This window comes from Lissotriton vulgaris, chromosome 7 (assembly GCF_964263255.1).
Source record: "Lissotriton vulgaris chromosome 7, aLisVul1.2, whole genome shotgun sequence".
In the NCBI taxonomy this organism is placed as follows: Eukaryota; Metazoa; Chordata; class Amphibia; order Caudata; family Salamandridae; genus Lissotriton; species Lissotriton vulgaris.
Window position 1 is genome coordinate 783,224,383 of NC_141695.1, and position 14,330 is coordinate 783,238,712.

General features: G+C 51.2%; 1 protein-coding gene across 4 annotated transcripts in view; it reads left to right on the top strand.

Moving 5' to 3' along the window:
* Nucleotides 1–14,330, top strand: part of LMTK1 (lemur tail kinase 1) — a 419,869-nt gene that overhangs the window by 265,224 nt on the left and 140,315 nt on the right. For all 4 annotated transcript variants that reach the window (XM_086931028.1, XM_086931031.1, XM_086931029.1 and 1 more), the window contains one exon: nucleotides 1,255–1,396. In XM_086931028.1, coding sequence (XP_086787154.1) covers nucleotides 1,255–1,396 — 142 coding nt within the window. The remainder of the gene's footprint in view (nucleotides 1–1,254; nucleotides 1,397–14,330) is intronic.

Here is a 14,330-nt window from a genome sequence, read left to right on the forward strand (position 1 = left end):
TCGCTGTACTCCACTCTGCTGTACGCCACTCTACGCGACTCCATTCTGTGCCACTCCAATACGCGACACTCTATGCTGCCCCACTCTGCCACACACTACTCCACTGTTCGTCATTCCACTCTACGACATTAACTTCAGCCATGCTGAACAGCACCCACGCTGGTGCACAACACGTTAATCCCTTGAGGACTGGTTTGTGCCAGAGAAAAGGTTAAAAGGGCAGCAATCGATGTCATGGTAAGGAAAGGACTGAGATGAGGAGGAGGAAAAGTAGTCAAAGGAGAAAATTGAGAGGTGGAGGTTGAAGAGACGTAGATGTAATGAGAGCTGGAAGATAAGAGGAGAGATTGAGTAGGGAAGAAACGGGAGTGGGGTAGACCGTATGTGTGGGGGGGATAAGGAAGTGGAGGCGTAAGGAAGAATGGAGAGAAACAGGGAACTACAGGGACCGAGGAGAAGAAAGAGCAAAGAAACAGGCAAGACAAAGACAACAAATTGTGGAGTTAGAAGGGACAGTGAGAAGCAGGAATACGGGAACCTGAGCAAAGAAACGACTCTGAATGGGACCATATGGTGGCTTTGAAAGAGGGGTGCAGCCATCTAGGGGCAGTGAGGCTGAGGCTGTCCCTGGCAAGAGGCGTTTAACTAGTCACTAGTGTTTTCAGGTGCCCGGTCACAAACGGCAGTCCTCATGGCATCCCGAGCCGCCATATGTGTGGTTGTGTTATTGACAGTCTGCCAATTAAACGCTTCCTTGCTGCAGAGGTGAGGATGTCCGCGCTACCCAAAGCTGCACGCGCCGTTGATCCTCGTCCAAGAAAAGGCTTTAAAAACTCACCCAAGTGTCGAATTAATGTGCTGAAGTATGGTTGTTGGCACAGTTATGTCCAGGCATTCAATTGTCCAACTTGTGGACTAAACAAGGGCAACTGTTTTCATGTTCCAAACTACACATTTGCATGCGAATGCAGGGCTAGCGGGAGCCTGAAACTATAAACTCTGACTTTGGCGACTGAACGAATGAATGAATGAATGAAACACTATTTGCAAAGCTCCGTTTTCTAAAGGTTTTTTTATTGGGCCTTAGGCTTCTTTGCGCCAAAAAAAACCAGAAATTGGAAGTGGACATAACTTCATCAGGAAAAAGCTTGTGTTCTCCCCTCACTAGCGCCCGAATCGTTGCACGTTAGTCTTGGCTTCTGCACACAGCCGTAGTGCTCTTAACCAAGTCGCTTTCGGTTTTTCCTCCCACAGGAGTTTGACAATGCCGAAGGTGAGGAGTTCCCGGCGGAGTTCTCGGCCCAGGGTTCGCCAGCTGCCCAGAACGGGCCCGAGGTGTACGTCCTGCCGCTCACGGAGGTCTCGCTGCCGATGTCGAAGCAACCAGGAAGATCCGGTGAGTGCAAAGCGCCATTGATGTCAAGTGGGTACACAAAGTCCCCGCCGTGCACGTGCACCGCATGCTGACCTGGGCGATGATCACAGCTAGCCAGGTGTGCTTGCACCCAGCCCTGGAGGAGTGTAGGACTCGGAGCCAGCTGTACTCGGTTCCAGCAGCACACTATATCGCAGGTCATGTGTAGGAATCTTTGTGTCTCTATCCCAGGTGAAAGCAGAAATAACCATCTTACCTCATGGACAGTCTATTGACAACTCTTTGTGTCTGGGAGCAGTGGGCACTGAAGGTGAGAGCAGAGCTCATGCTCACACCTTGCCACCAGTTTCTACATCCCATCTGGGGAAACAGGCCCTCGCCATGTCACTTGCCAAGCTGTCAAGGGAAGCTAAAGTCTGGAGGTGTGTTTGTTTTGATGATGTCATAGTTCACGAGGCCTGCGTGTCTTCTGCGGGAATGCTGGGCAGCTCTGTTTGTGTGTTTCTGGAATATATTCATTGTAACTTGCGCAATAAACAGACCACGCAGTGTCAGCGTAAAAGGCCATTTTATTAGACCAGGCTGCGTAATCTGTACATAACAAGAAACGTAAAACAGTAAGTAACATCAAACCCCCACTCACACTCCCCTCTCATTAGTTTCACTCGTTTCACCTCATCACAAACCCCTAGAAGCTCCATACCATACTTTATTCCTGCCCCTCAATCACTTGTCATCCAGCCCGCTCCTTGCGTCCTTCCAGTCATGCCTCTATCCGCCATTCGAACTCATCCCCCCCCCCCCACAAGGGACAAGAGATGGGTGTGCCCGCTCTTGACCCCCCTGTCCCTTCCAAGTACCGCCTAGAGCAGCTCTGGCCTAAACTGGCAACGCTATAGACCGACCCAAAACCACACCTCCAATTGCCGGGTGGGTGGGTGGCCTTTCTTTTCTTCCCTCCCGATGGTGCCAGGCGCAGGAAGAGGAAGTTCCCTTCCTCCCCTGCGCATATATACCCACCCCCTAACTCCTCCCCTTCCCCTGCCTGTCCTATCTCGCACGAATGACCCCGGGGGAAGACTAGTCTGCGACTGTGCTTCCCCCGGGGCCTGGCATCGCGCAATAAACAGACCACGCAGTGTCCCGGTGCTAGGTGCCGGAACCGCTGCCACTGCGAACGAGACAAAGCATCCGCAATGTCATTATTCGCTCCAGAGACATGCTTTGCCCGAAACACCACATTCAACCGCAGACAAGCCAACATGAACCTCCGCAACAGCCGCAGCACTCTCAGGTCCCTTGCCCTCTGATGATTCACTAGGTCCACCACCGTCCTGTTGTCCACATGGAAGAGCACCGACCAGTTCCGAAATTCCTCCCCCCACACTTCCAGTGCCACCAACAAAGGGAAGAATTCCAAGAAAGCAATGCTCCTCCCCTGCTTGAGCCAGGAGGCCGGCCAGCTCTCCGCACACCACCTGCCGTCCCAGAAAACACCAAACCCCGCTGACCCAGCCGCGTCAGAGTAAATTTGGCATTGCCAGACCACCCTCTCCTCGTCAAAGTCCAGGGACACACCGTTAAAGTCTTGCAAGAATGTCATCCAGGTCCTCAAATCTGCCCTCACACCCATGGAAATCCTGACCCTGTGATGTGGAAGCACTGCCCCCGACATGGCCATGCCGAGCCGCCTACAGAACGTCCACCCTGCACGCACCACCCGACACGCAAAGTTAAGGAAACCCAGAAGTCGCTGAACCGCACGCAAAGGAATCCGCTTCTCCCCAACCGCCCAGTCCAGACATGCCAGCATCTCCGACACCTTGGCCGCAGGGAGGCGCGCTAGCCACTGCACCGAGTCCAGCTCGATCCCCAGGAACGTGAGGCAACAGCTGGGACCAGCCGTCTTCTCCGGCGCCAGAGGCACACCAAACTGAAGGGCCATCTCCTGAAATCGCGACAGGGCCCTGCCGCAATCCCCGGAACCTGCCCTCCCCAGGAAGAGTTAATCATCCAAGTAATGAGTGACCTCACGGCACCCACTGACGTGCACCATGACCCACTGCAGGAAAGTGCTGAATAGCTCGAAAAGAGCGCAGGAGATGGCACATCCCATGGGCAAAACTTTGTCCACGTAGATGGCCCTCCCAAACTGCATTCCCAAGAGCGAAAAATCAGCCGGATGAATAGGCAGTAAACGGAAGGCTGACTTGATGTCGCATTTCGCCAATTCAGCCCCCGCCCCACACACCCTCACCAGACGGATCGCATCGTCCACAGACGCATAGAGCACTCTAGAATCCTCCTCTGCAATAAAGCCGTTCACAGACTGGCCCTCTGGCCATGACAGATGGTGAATCATCCTGAACTCGCCCTCCTCTTTCTTTGGCACCATCCCCAATGGAGAGATGTTCAGGTCCGCCAAAGGCCAGTCAGTAAACGGGCCAGCTACCCTTCCTTCCTCCACCTCCTTCTTCAATTTCGCAGCCACTACACCAGGCAACTCCTTAGCAGATCTCAAGTTGTCGGCCCACTGGCACTCCCTAGGACCCTGGTAGCCCACTCTAAAACCCTCTGTGAAGCCCCAGAACAGCCGCGCCGCTGCCTCCTGATCCGGGTAGCACGAGAGCCAGGGGGCCATCGCCTCCACCCTAACCGGTGTAGGCGCCCTCCGGTCCAGGATGGCCCCGACCTCTGGTGTTCCTCCACTGTTCGGAGGGCGTAGCGAGGGTGAGGCACTGTGTAAGGGCATGTTTCCCGCCGCATTTCGAGCACTCATGCTTGAACTTACAGGGATATCTGGAACAATACCCCTTACTGTAGCTCCAACAGGCCCCAGTGGCATATCCCCCTGGCTTGGACTTTTGACCCGATACGATGGTGTTGGGCACTGTTCCACCCCCCGCCCCGCCTTGGGCGGGACGCGGCGGAAAAGACCGATACAGAACCGGCAAGCCGCTGGCCGTGTGTGTGGACGCAGTGGAGTGCGTGGATGCCATCCACTGTACCCAGAGTTCCTGATCAACTTCCCCCCAACTCTTCTCGGGATTTGCACTGACCCTCGCTCTAAACTCCTCATCATAGCTCTGCCAGGCAAAACCCCCGAACTGCATCTGAGCCTTGCAAATGAAGTCCATGTATTTGAAAAGCGCGATCGCCCTGTCCAAATACTTCTCGCAATAAATGCTGGCATAAATCAAAAATGCCGAAGTCCAGTTCTCCATCGTCACTGGCACCCTAGGGCGCCTCGTTAGCTACCACTCTTCTTCCTTGGAACCCTCCTTAGCCTGCACCTCCCTATGCTGTAGTTTAAATACATCCACAAATTCATGCCTCCAGATCAGTGCCTTGAGTTTCTCTGAGAGGTGTGAGCCCAATGGCATAGCCAAGCCCATGTGCGGTAGTTTCTTTTGTATCTTCACTCCTTTCACCTCCTTGCTATCCCCTTTGTCCGTCTGAACCCCTGTCGTCACCGACTTACCGTCCACCTTCTCACCATCCTCAAGTGGACTGCCCGATGGCTTCTCCAACTCCCGGACCGAACCATCCCCGACCCCCACCGACCTGCAAGTCCTCTTACGCCCACCCCTTTTCCGGGGACCTTCATCCCAGGCTGCCCACCAGGAACCCTCACCTGTGAGTGCCGTATTCTGTTCCCTGGGCCGTCCTCTGGGCACCGCCACCTGGACCGCCGCCATCCCGCCCTTGTTCTTCGTCACCGCCGGGGCCTGCAAAACACCAATGTCGCCGTTGTCCGCTGCGCCCCCTAAGCCTTATGCGTCATCCCGCACCTCCCCGTCCTCCAGCTCATCACTCTCTACTCCATAGTCCAACTCAAGCACCGGTTCCAGATCCACCCTCACACTCCCCGCCTCTTTCACAGCTCTCTTCACACCTTTCTGCACACCCCCATGCGCACGCATGCCATCCTCCACGCGTGCCGCAGGGGCCCGAGCCCTCATTGGAGGGACAGCCGCCGCAGACTGCCCTGCTGCTTCTGTCCTGCGTTTTGGAGCCGTCTTGCGCCCCGCCAGGCACCACCGGGCTCTGCCGACAGCCGCCGGCTTGGATCCCCTCCCGCCCCTCAGGTCGCTCCAGCCTGAGAGGGCCCCAGCACCATCGGGCCTCAGAGCCGTTCTGGCCATCCCTACTCCCGCCATAACTCTCTGGGGTGGGGGGTCCTCCACAGACTTTCTGGCCCTGACTCTCCTCAGCTCCTCCTCCAGCTCCGCTTCCCGTTCCTCCTCAGAGGTCGGGGTGTGAGGGCCCTCAACCTCATGGCCCCATACAGCACCCACTCTGGCCCTGGTCTGTTCTGCCCACCTAACCTCCCGGATCTGTTCCATGATCCTCTCCTCCCTGGCCCTATCCTCCCAGGAGATGGCGCCCCAAATCTGGGGGGGCGTGGGCGGGCAGTAGCCGAAAAATTCAGCCCCCGGGGGAAGAAGCCCACCTGGGGCATCCCAGGAACCCAACCAGGCCCCCCTCCCATGGAAACCAGGGCGGACGGCCCACCCCGATCCCCCGGGTCCACCACCGCCTCCTGCCTCGCCGGGACTGGGGTGCCCGCCCTGGAGCTACTGGACAGGTCGATGGGGGCCTCCTCCTTCTTCCCATCCTCCACCCTCACAGTGTCCCCAGTCAAGTCAATCCCAAGGGTGGGGGGGGCAGACTGCCCGTCTAACTCCGGGTTCATGTGCCCACCCAAAGCTCCCTCCGATGTGAAAGTGATGTGAAAGTGGGCCGAGTAAGGCTGTCCCCCAGCCCCTCCACTGCACCGGCCGGCACGTCAACAGGCCCCAGAAGCTGCGGCGTGGGGGCCGCGGCCCTCACAACAGCCCCTGTGGCCCCAGGCAGAAACTCGATCGGAGGGAAGGCCTGCGGGGGCAGGCTCTTACGCTTCCCGCCCCTCGCAGGGTCCTTGGGCGCTCCGCCCCCCCCCCCCTCCGATCGCTCCTGCGCCCATGAGCGTCTGGCTCGTCCTCCTGACAGGCCACAACTGCAGCCTTAACCCCGGCCGAGGCAGCGCGCGTGCCCCCCACCCACGCCTGTCCCAACACACCTGGCTGTAGAAGATCCTCGCGCGAGCAGCAACAAGGCCGCCCGGACCTCCTCGGAAGTCACGCCTGACATCGTGCCAAATATCACGCTTCAGGCGTGTGAAGGGGAACGGCTGCCGTGCAAACAGCCCCCGACGCTGAATGAAACTAAAGCAGAAGCACTGACTACGCTAAACTCTTGAAAACTTGCTCTACAGTAGACTCCCTTTCTTTTCTTCCCTCCCGATGGTGCCAGGCGCAGGAAGAGGAAGTTCCCTTCCTCCCCTGCGCCTATATACCCACCCCCTAACTCCTCCCCTTTCCCTGCTTGTCCTATCTCGCGCGAATGACCCCGGGGGAAGACTAGTCTGCGACTGTGCTTCCCCGGGTCCCGGCATAGGGCTCCCCGTTTTATGGTTTTTATTTTGTTACCATTTCCGCCTGTCTTTATCCATATTTATTTTTTGCCCATCTTATTGGTAGTTATCTATATTTATTTTGTGTTTTGAGATTAGATGGAGTCACAAAATTGTATATTTCTGCATTTTTTTTAACTGATAAACATGCACTCCTACTTTGCTGCCTGTCACTTTTCAGCAAATTAGGCAGCCAAATATAGCAAAATACTACACCTACAGGTAAATATGAGCATTATAATACAAATATATGTTACCATACACCTGCATTTAGGGAAAACTCAACCTATTTTGAACTCCCCATGCTGCCTATCTGCTCAGCTGTTGTCCTAAGAATCACGAAAAACAGCATGGAGAGTCGCCCACAAGAAGCAACAGTTTCTGTATTTTTCCGCTTTTTAAATTAAAAACAGAAAGGAAACACTTTGTTTTCGATCCGTAATTATCTGTAAAAATCAGTAAAAACGGAATACTAGGAGCCTTAATTGTAACCAATTATACAGCTCACAATACAAAAAAAATTGTTTTTGCTGCTAAATATCACAGGATTATTACTACTCAATGGAAACTTTTTTTTATCAATCTTACATTTAAAAACATTGAATTTAAGTTTGCCCAGATTCAGCACATGCCTTGCAGGCTGCATGCACCAAACAATTTTCCCATGATTGTAACTTGTAACCTGAACGTTATAAAAGGATCTCCGCAACAGACCCAGTGACCCATTGAACAGAATGCAAATCTCTGTCACCAACAGGTCACATGCAGTGTCTGTAGCAGATACATTTCTGATCATTGAAGCTTGTGACCACAGATGACATACCGATCCCTCCTACATGTACATAAACCACCTGCACTAGCTTATATCGAAGACCTCTTGATGCACAGGTCTCTTAAGAAGATGTTTTAAGTTTCCAAGCTAAAATTAATTCCGATTGTGAGCAGTTACTCACCAGAACATATTCACTGAGGTAGCTCCGCCCCTTCTGATTCCGCCCCTCTTCTGCCTACTTCCGCTATAACCCCTCGCCCCAGGTTTGCCTCCTTTCTCTCAAAAAATACCAGACATTTGTTCATAGTTTAACATTCTATAAGGGCCGGCGCTTCGATAAGAATGAATGTAAAATCCTATGTATTCCTCTGGCAGGATCTATAATTTTCATCCACGAACCATGTTGGCAGGTGTAGAATATGTTTAAGTCATTTCTTCTTGTATTTACTGCTTTTTGAGTATATATTGAAAAGGGGAATGAATACCAGCTTTGACTGATTTCCTATTTTTTGTTTACCAGCCTTGACATAACGCTGGTTATGCTGATAAAATACGGGAGAGGTGGCAACCGACCTCCCCCCAGCTCTGTTCGCGGGGTTAAGGACTATTTTTGTACATTTTCAGCACTGCTCATCCTTGTACGCCACGTGCACCCACATCTGCTTCTGTTAGATGCTCAGCATCAAAGTTTTCCTAGAACAATGCGGCGCTGCTGCGAATGTGCGATGAACAGTCCCTGAAGGTGATTAATTGCAAGAGTGTTTTTAAAATGAATGTTGGTCCCGTCATTTGTTCTGAAAGCCACATGATGGCGCCACCGTCCCGTCTTTGAACGCCGGCTTGAAGCGGGAGGATAATTGTTCATAAGAGGCATAGAGCTTTGTTGATATCTTGAGAAGGTCTATTGATCTAATCTTATGATAGAGGGTCTTCTACGGAAATAGGCCAAATACCAATGTTGGTCAATACCATATATTTCATTTATACAGCTTTGAACACCCGCGATTGTGGCAGCAAGCGCTATAAAACATACTATTCTAATACACGTTCCCTCCATTCTGTTTAATCCCACACATACAATTAGGAATGCGAATGGATACATTACTAAAAGCATTTGCATTAATAACATAAATTAACTCTCCAATGGATAAGACATTCCATGTAGCTGTTCAGTACACCATCTCTAATAATCCGGGCCCTCCTTTCTTGTAGAAGATGATGAGGCCCCTGAGAATCCCATAGCTCACAAACTATTGGGACTGAAATGTCCTCTGCATGATAAAGACTTGTGCACCTGCCCTGAGTGCCCAACTGTACAGTTGTCTGGATCCATCATGCAGATTTCTTTGTCATAGGTGAACACAGATGATGTGTGTGTAGGCCTGTCTCACAGATTGAGGTCATGTTGGACCTGGAGGGGCGGCCAAAGGGCTATCCTCATGACGGTGGAAGCCTCCCGCCTTCACCAGGAGCTCCTAGCTGAAGAGGGGTGAAACCCCGAAACCGGTCCCAGGAAGCTTTTTTCTGTTCCAGGGAGGACCTGGCTTGGCAGTTTGGGCTGGACTGTTCCCATGAGGCACAGGGTCCAGACTGATTTGCATATGGCCAGGTCGAAACTGGGGTGGCATGGTTAGCAAGAGAATGATGGATTTAACCCAGATCTCTTGACTGGGGGTGAATGTTTTGATTTGTTCTGCATTCCGTCCATCATTTGTTTGTCTTTTGCGTGAAGTACAATACATGAAGGATGAAGGGTTGTTCAACGCTAACTTAGTGAGCGTGTATGCTGGCAGTGTGTGCGCTTGTAAATAATTCATCCTGGTTAAAAATAGAAAAGCTTCAGAACTGAACAGTGCACACTGATTGAACTTGTGTACTGAATGCATGTGTACCAGCCGCGGTCCGTGCAGGTAAGCGCGGTGAGGCAGTGTAAGTGGGGATTTCAAGGCACCATGCCAACGAAAAATTAACCGCCCCACAGCGGTTACCTGCATCGACCGCAGCTGATTTATTTGAAAGTTTTATATAGCGCGAACAAGATCTTCGCAGATATCAGAGCGCTTTACAGAGGAGGGGAGCATGTATACGCCGATACCTCCATCATGTTAACAGTACATTGAAGAGATGTCATAACACAATCAAGTAATTCAATTTCAAAGTCAAAATAAAAAGTACAATAAAAATACAAGGGTTCGAACAAGTAGTACAGATGAGTATCAAGTCTCTGTAGTTTTTCCCCTATATTGGTTCAGGTGTATTTGGCCATAAGGATTGCTTTTACTTCTCTCTTGAAAAGTATGGTAGAGGTGATGAGCCTTGTTTCAGGGGGGAGTGAGTTCCAAATCCTGGGCGCCATTCCTGAGAAAGAGCGTTAATAGGTTTTTTCCTTGCGGAATCTTTTAGGCTTTAGCAAAAGATTGTTTGCGCCCCTAGTGTTTCTGGAGCCTCCCGAAATCGTCAGCTTCTGAGCGAGGTATCTAGGTGAGTTCAAGTGGACAGCCTTGTGGGTCATACAAGCGATTTTCAGGTGTATTCTGGCTTCAAACGGCAGCCAGTTCAGTGATTTGAAGTCAGGGGAAATGTGTGAGTGTTTTTTTGATCCAGTGATAAGTCTCGCTGCGGCGTTTAGAGTGGCTCTTATGGGTGCCGTAGTAGCTAGGGGGAGACCGCAGAGGGCGGTGCTGCCGTATTCTATTCGAGGTATGACTAGTGATTGTACCGCAGTTTGGAAGTCTTTGGCTGGAAGGAAAGGTTTAAGTTTCCTAAGGGTGTTGATTTGGTAGTTTGCTCCCTTGGTTGCTTTGTTGATGTGTTCCTGCATGCTGAGAGTGGTGTCAAGTGTTATGCCCAAAGATTTCGCAGAGTCCACGATGGTGGGTTGAACATTGAGTGCCGTTAGGTCTTTAAGCCACATTTGTGCGGTAGTGATCTTAGCGGGAGGTGAGATCAGGAGGAACTCTGTTTTAAGGGCATTGAGTTTGAGATGATTAGCGGCCAACCAAGATTGGGTGCTTCTGATCGTTGAGTTCAAGAGCGTGATGTCTTTGGGTGATTGTAGTTTGAGATAGAGTTGGGTGTCATCAGCATACATGTGGAAGTGTACATTGGATTCTTGCAGCAAGGTGGTGAGAGGTTCCATAACTAGGTTGAACAAAGTTGGGGATAGGGAGGATCCTTGTGGTACGCCTAGCGATACAGATCTTGGTGCGGACATCAAGTTGTTGCTTTTAAATTTCTGCGACCTGTTATGCAGGAAGGAAGTGAACCATTTGAGCACAGTTCCTGATAGGCCCATTCTTGTGTTTAATAGTTCGAGTAAGTTCTCATGTTTGACGGTGTCAAATGCGGAGGAGAGATCAAGGAGGATGAGGAGGCAGGTATCGTTATGATCTAGGATTTGGAGGGCGTCGTCGACTATGTGAATCATTGCAGTTTCCGTACTGTGATTAGCTCGGAAGCCTGATTGATGAGAGTTGAGGAGATCAAATTGAGTAATATGTTTAGTCAATTGTATTTGTGCGCATTTTTCCAGCAGTTTGGCAAGAGCCGGAATGTTGGTGATGGGACGGTAGTTGTTCAGGTCAGAGGGGTCGGCTGTAGGTTTCTTTAGCAAAGGTGTTACTTGTCCAACTTTGAGGGAGTCGGGGATGATCCCTTGTTGAAGTGAGCTGTTAATAATTTTGGTCCAAAGTGGAAGGAGTGTCGGGGTGAGGACTTTTACAGCGTTAGCAGGAAGGGGGTCCGTGAGGTGATTGGATGGTTTCAGAGTGCTGAGCAGATTGCCAATTTCTTCTTCCGTGTAGGTGGCAAAGGTTGACCAGGTAGCATTGTTTTTAGGTTTAGTGGGTGTTATGCGCTGGGGTTTGGGATAGAGGCTTGCGTCCAAGAGGAGATCATTCTTTATGTTGTCAGTTTTTTGGTTAAAGAACGAGGCGAAGTCTTCGCAGGAGGGAGCTTTGCGCATAGTGTTGAGAGGTTGTGGTTGTTCTTTAGACTGTGTTCGGATAAGCTCAAACAGCTTTCTCGGCCGATTTTTGGCTTGGTCGAGCTGACGACTGAAGAAGTCTGATTTTGATCGTTTTATTTTCCTGAAGTAGGCATTTCTCTTTTTCTTCAGGTTTTTTAGGTTCAGTGCGGAGGGAGCTGATCTCCAGGAACGCTCTGCCATTCTCATGGCGCGTCTATCGTCATTGAGACTCCCATCATACCAGGGATTGGAGATTTTTGTGGTGGCTTTTTTTAGCTGCAAGGGTGCAACTTCATTAATTATTGCGGTCATATTGTTAAGATAGTGATCAGTCAAGGATTGGACGTCCTCAACGCCATCTGGAGGAAGTAGTAAGTTGCAGCTGTTGGGGGGCAGAGAGTTTGAGTTCAGCTTTTTCATGTCTCTTTTCCAGACTTTGGGCCTGGCGGATTGCATAGGGTTAAATTTAACTTTTTCATTGATGAAGAACTTGATAATATGATGATCCAACCAGTCACAAGGTTGGATAGATTCGAGTTGGATAGAGGCCTCTTTGGAGATGATAAGGTCGAGGATAGAGCCTTTCTTGTGTGTAGGACTGTTGCAAATTTGTGTAAGGTCAAGGGCGTTGAGGAAATTCTTCAGACCTTTTACCACCTCATCATTATGATCGTTCCAGTGGAGGTTGAAGTCCCCAAGGTATATTTGTGTGAGTTGCCGCCCGGAGTTGGTTGAGATCATGTCCATTATTTGTTGAGAGAAGGTGAGGTTGTCACCGGGTGGATGGTAAATGCCGTGAAGAGTGCAGATCGGTTTGCCCTCACTAATAATATCTAGGCTGATGCATTCACAGGACGATGGGGAGGGAAGGGAGGAGGAAGATACTTTCAAGACAGAGAGGTTGCTCCTGTATATACATGCGATTCCGCCACCTTTTTTATTGCCAGACCTGTCAAGTCTAGTGATGAGGTAGTTGGGGGGAACCAGAATGTCCATTATCGGTGTAGAAGATTCTGTTAGCCATGTTTCAGTCATGATGATTAGGTCAAGATCCAATTTTTGGATGAGATCGGCCATAGCGGCGGAGTGTCTAACGGCTGATCTGCAATTTAGGAGAGTGCATTTGAGACGGGGTGTGTCGAGGGTGGAAGGGTGTTCTAGAGCGAGGGGGACTTTACTCAGGTTACTATGGATAGCGACTCTGTTGTTCAGTGTGGGGGGTCTAAGGGGATTGGAGTGAATCGTAGGTATGGCAGTGAGAGTGTCTGGTGTGTTGCTAAGGGGAGCTGAGTCATAGGAACGGAGGAGGGTGAATGTGTCTAGGTCCGAGAGAGGGTTGCAGGAGCGATGAGGGCGGTTTTCACGATTGTGAACAGGGATTGAGGTCCAGTGCGGTGGGAGACGAGTGCGAGAGTTTGCAGCCCCGGTGGAGGACCAGTTGGGAGGGGAGGTGATGTTGGAGGTGCGTGAGCGGTGTCTGGGGTGTGTGCTGAGTAGTTGTTTGATGATGTGAATGTCTTGTTTGATCTGGTGGAGGGTGTTGGGTGGGCGGTGACTGGAGTGTGATAGACAGAGTAGTTGTTGTTTGATGATGTGCATGTCTTCCTTGAGTTGGAGGAGGGAGGCCGTAATGTGGTCCACTGTGGGACATGTGTTGGAGGTGGAAGGGGTGGGGTGATTGTTGTAAGAGGGAGAGAGATCTATGTGTGTGCTTGAGGGATGTGGGGTAGTTACGGTAGGTGGGAGAATGACTAAGGTGCCGGGAGTGGAGGGGTGGTGCATGTCTTTTTGGGTGGGAGCTGTGGTATCAGGGGTGGGAAAGGGGTTGAGGGCTGGTTTGCGGGGGGAAGGGGTGAGGTGGTTGGTGTAAGAGCGTAGGTAATCTATGTCTGTGCTCGACGGGAGTAAGGTAGATACGGTAGGTGGGTGAGTGGCTGGGGTGTCGGGAGTAAAGGAGAGGTGCATGTTGTTTTGGGGTTGGGCTGGGTTAGATAGAAAGTGGTTTGAGGCTGTGGTGTCAGGGGTGACAGGAATGGGTGTGGTATGGGAGGGTGACAAGGTGAGGTTGTAGGGGGGGAGGGGGTACCGCTGGAATGTGTGGGTGCGGGATCTATGTCTGTAAATGTGGAGTGCGAGGTAGCTACATTAGGTGGGTGAATGTCTAAGGTGCCTGGGGTGGAGGGAGGGTGCGTGTCGTTTTGTGGTTGAGCTAGGTTAGAAGGGTTGTGGTTGGGGGCTGTGAGTTCAGGGGTGATAGGCCTGCGGGTGCTATGAGAGGGGGTCCGATGACTGGTGAGGTGCTGTTTGAACGTGGGGAACAGGTTGTCTAGAAGTTCCAGGTTCTTGTCAGTGGATTGAATTAGGATAATCCCGTTATTGTATATAGTGATGGTTGTTCTGCCCGGGAAGAGTTGTGATGGAGTGATGGAAAGTTTTTGGCCATGCGCGAAATTCCTGGAGGTGGAGACGGTGAGTAAGGTGCGGAACGTGTTTCTCCATTGGGCTCTGCGTGTGGTGTGGAAGATAATATCAATGTTCAGTGAACCATTGACTGGTGAGAAGTAGGTGTCTGCACACGGGGTTTCAGGGTGGGACCTCAGGAAGTTGTGTTTAAAGCGTTTAGCGGCTTTTTTATTGAGTGAGGGTGGGTAGTTGATTTTATATGTGTTTTTACCGACGGGTTCCATGCTGGGAGGACAGTCTAAGTAGGTGTAGGAGGGAGGGTGTAGGAGGGAGGGTGCACTGTCCTAACCAGTTGCGT